Here is a 1,902-nt window from a genome sequence, read left to right on the forward strand (position 1 = left end):
TTCCACCCAAAAATGAAGCAAAGAATAAGAATAATATGATGTAATGCAAATAGCACTTGCCTAAAGCATTAGATGATTAGAAACAGGCTATATGCAGAGCAAATTAACTCCATTTTTTTTGGTTAATCTAAGTCACTAATTTAACTGCCCTTTCAAAAAGCTTATGAACAGACCAAAATGTTTTGGCATTCAAGGAAGAAATGCCAATTCCGAGGTTCATTTTATAATTTTAGCCATAGCATCATCTCAAATTTTGCCATCACGAAAAGCTAGAAAATTATTCTTAAACTTGTCTCCAACATTAATGATTACAACAATAATATATCAAGCACACTAAGAAATTCTTCTTCCCCACAACTTCACTATCTTTAGAGGAACCAAATCCTACACAAAATGCACTTCAATTAGACTACCAATAACACAAGAAGGTAAACACCTCTTCCACTATAATCGTCAGTACATTAACTAAGCCTATACATAATCAAGTTTCCGTCCATCCATCAGTTTTCAGTTATCTAAGCTAAATTCAATTATTGATTCCCCTGACCTCAAATCAAACCCTCAAAAGCTGCATCTTGTTGGCAAAAGCAATGGCGATCCAATCGGGCTGGGCCACGGACCACTGCAACTGATTAATCTCAGAAGCAGCAGAATACACAGACATTGGATCAATCCCATTAGGTCCAGCCACAGTAGGCAATTCCCAAATCAGAGCCTGAGCATCATCCCCAGCAGAACAAATGTGCCTAGAACTCTGCGGAGCCCAAGCAATTGCACTCACACTCCCACGGTGCCTCTCTAACTCCGCCACTGGCATCGTCGGAGACCTAATATCCAATATCACAACTTTATTACTGTCCATCAAGATGGTCGCCATGTACCTCAAATCCTGCTTGTTCCACGCCAAACGCAGCAATGGCGTATCGGGCTGGGGGCTCTCGTAGATGATGGTGGAGTGCTCCTTATCCCTCAAATCGAAGATTCGAACAGATCCATCAGCGGAGACTGAAGCGAAGACACGGGCTTCACCCCAAGCAATGTCGTAAACCTCTTTATCGTGCGCAATGAGCTGCGTTTCAACGACGCCCTTTTCGATGTCCCAGATTGTGCAGGTGGTATCGATGCTTGAGGTTCCGATGCGTTTGGGATCGATGTCGTTCCAATCGAAGGAGGTGAGAGGGGCGCAAAACTCGCTGGTCTTGCTGTTGTTGAAGAGGGAGAGGGCCTCGACGGAGGATTCGCGGACCTCCCAGAGGCGGAGGTAGTCACCGGAGGTGGCGAGGAGGTCGACGGCGGAGTGGCGGAGAAGGGAGGAGGGGGTGGAGGGGTGGAACATGAGCTTTGTGGGAGGGTAAGGGTGGTCGAAGGAGAGAGAAGGGTTGGGCCTTAGGGTTAGGGTTTCGGGGTTGAAGGAGAGGATGTCAACGCGGTTTGTGTATTCTTCGATGAAGCTTCCGACGGCGATGCGTTGGTGGTTGGAAGAAGTGGAAGAGGAGGAGAGGGCCATGGCGTACAGAGGGTAAGTGGAGTCATAGGTAGCGGAGTTATCGGATCGGAGCTGGGATTCTTGGAGGAGTTGTCCATTTTCTCGGGAAAGTGAGGGAAAATTGAAGGGGTGTTTGTTTTTCAGGTTCAGATGTGTGTTTGTAAGGACTGAGTGGCAACCGAAAAGTTAGGTGGTTCAGGAGAGTGGAAAATTCAGTGAGTCAAGGCCACCGCTCAAGACTGGAGAAGACGAAAATTAAATCTCAATATTATAATGATGGTGTGAAGACGAAGAAAACAGGGTGAATCATGTGAATCATCAACTTGCAGTATTCATTCTCATTCAATTCTTACTCGTCAAAGTCTTCATCACCAGCGGGAAAAAACCAAAGCTTTTATTAATTGTTATTGCTGTGA

The 1,902-nt window shown here is 45.5% G+C and overlaps 1 protein-coding gene across 1 annotated transcript; it reads right to left on the minus strand.

The window, feature by feature from the left end:
- Window positions 1-267: 267 nt before the first annotated feature.
- On the minus strand, window positions 268-1,902 carry LOC112717645 (protein TRANSPARENT TESTA GLABRA 1). The gene has a single exon (XM_025769620.3). The coding sequence runs from the start codon at window positions 1,505-1,507 to the stop codon at window positions 554-556; it is 954 nt and encodes a 317-aa protein (XP_025625405.2). The 5' UTR covers window positions 1,508-1,902; the 3' UTR covers window positions 268-553.

The sequence above is a fragment of the Arachis hypogaea genome, chromosome 10 (genome assembly GCF_003086295.3).
Source record: "Arachis hypogaea cultivar Tifrunner chromosome 10, arahy.Tifrunner.gnm2.J5K5, whole genome shotgun sequence".
NCBI lineage: Eukaryota > Viridiplantae > Streptophyta > Magnoliopsida > Fabales > Fabaceae > Arachis > Arachis hypogaea.

Bases quoted from the DNA above. Each gene is read 5' to 3' on its own strand.
- LOC112717645 (XM_025769620.3), bottom strand. From the start codon at position 1,507: ATGGCCCTCTCCTCCTCTTCCACTTCTTCCAACCACCAACGCATCGCC.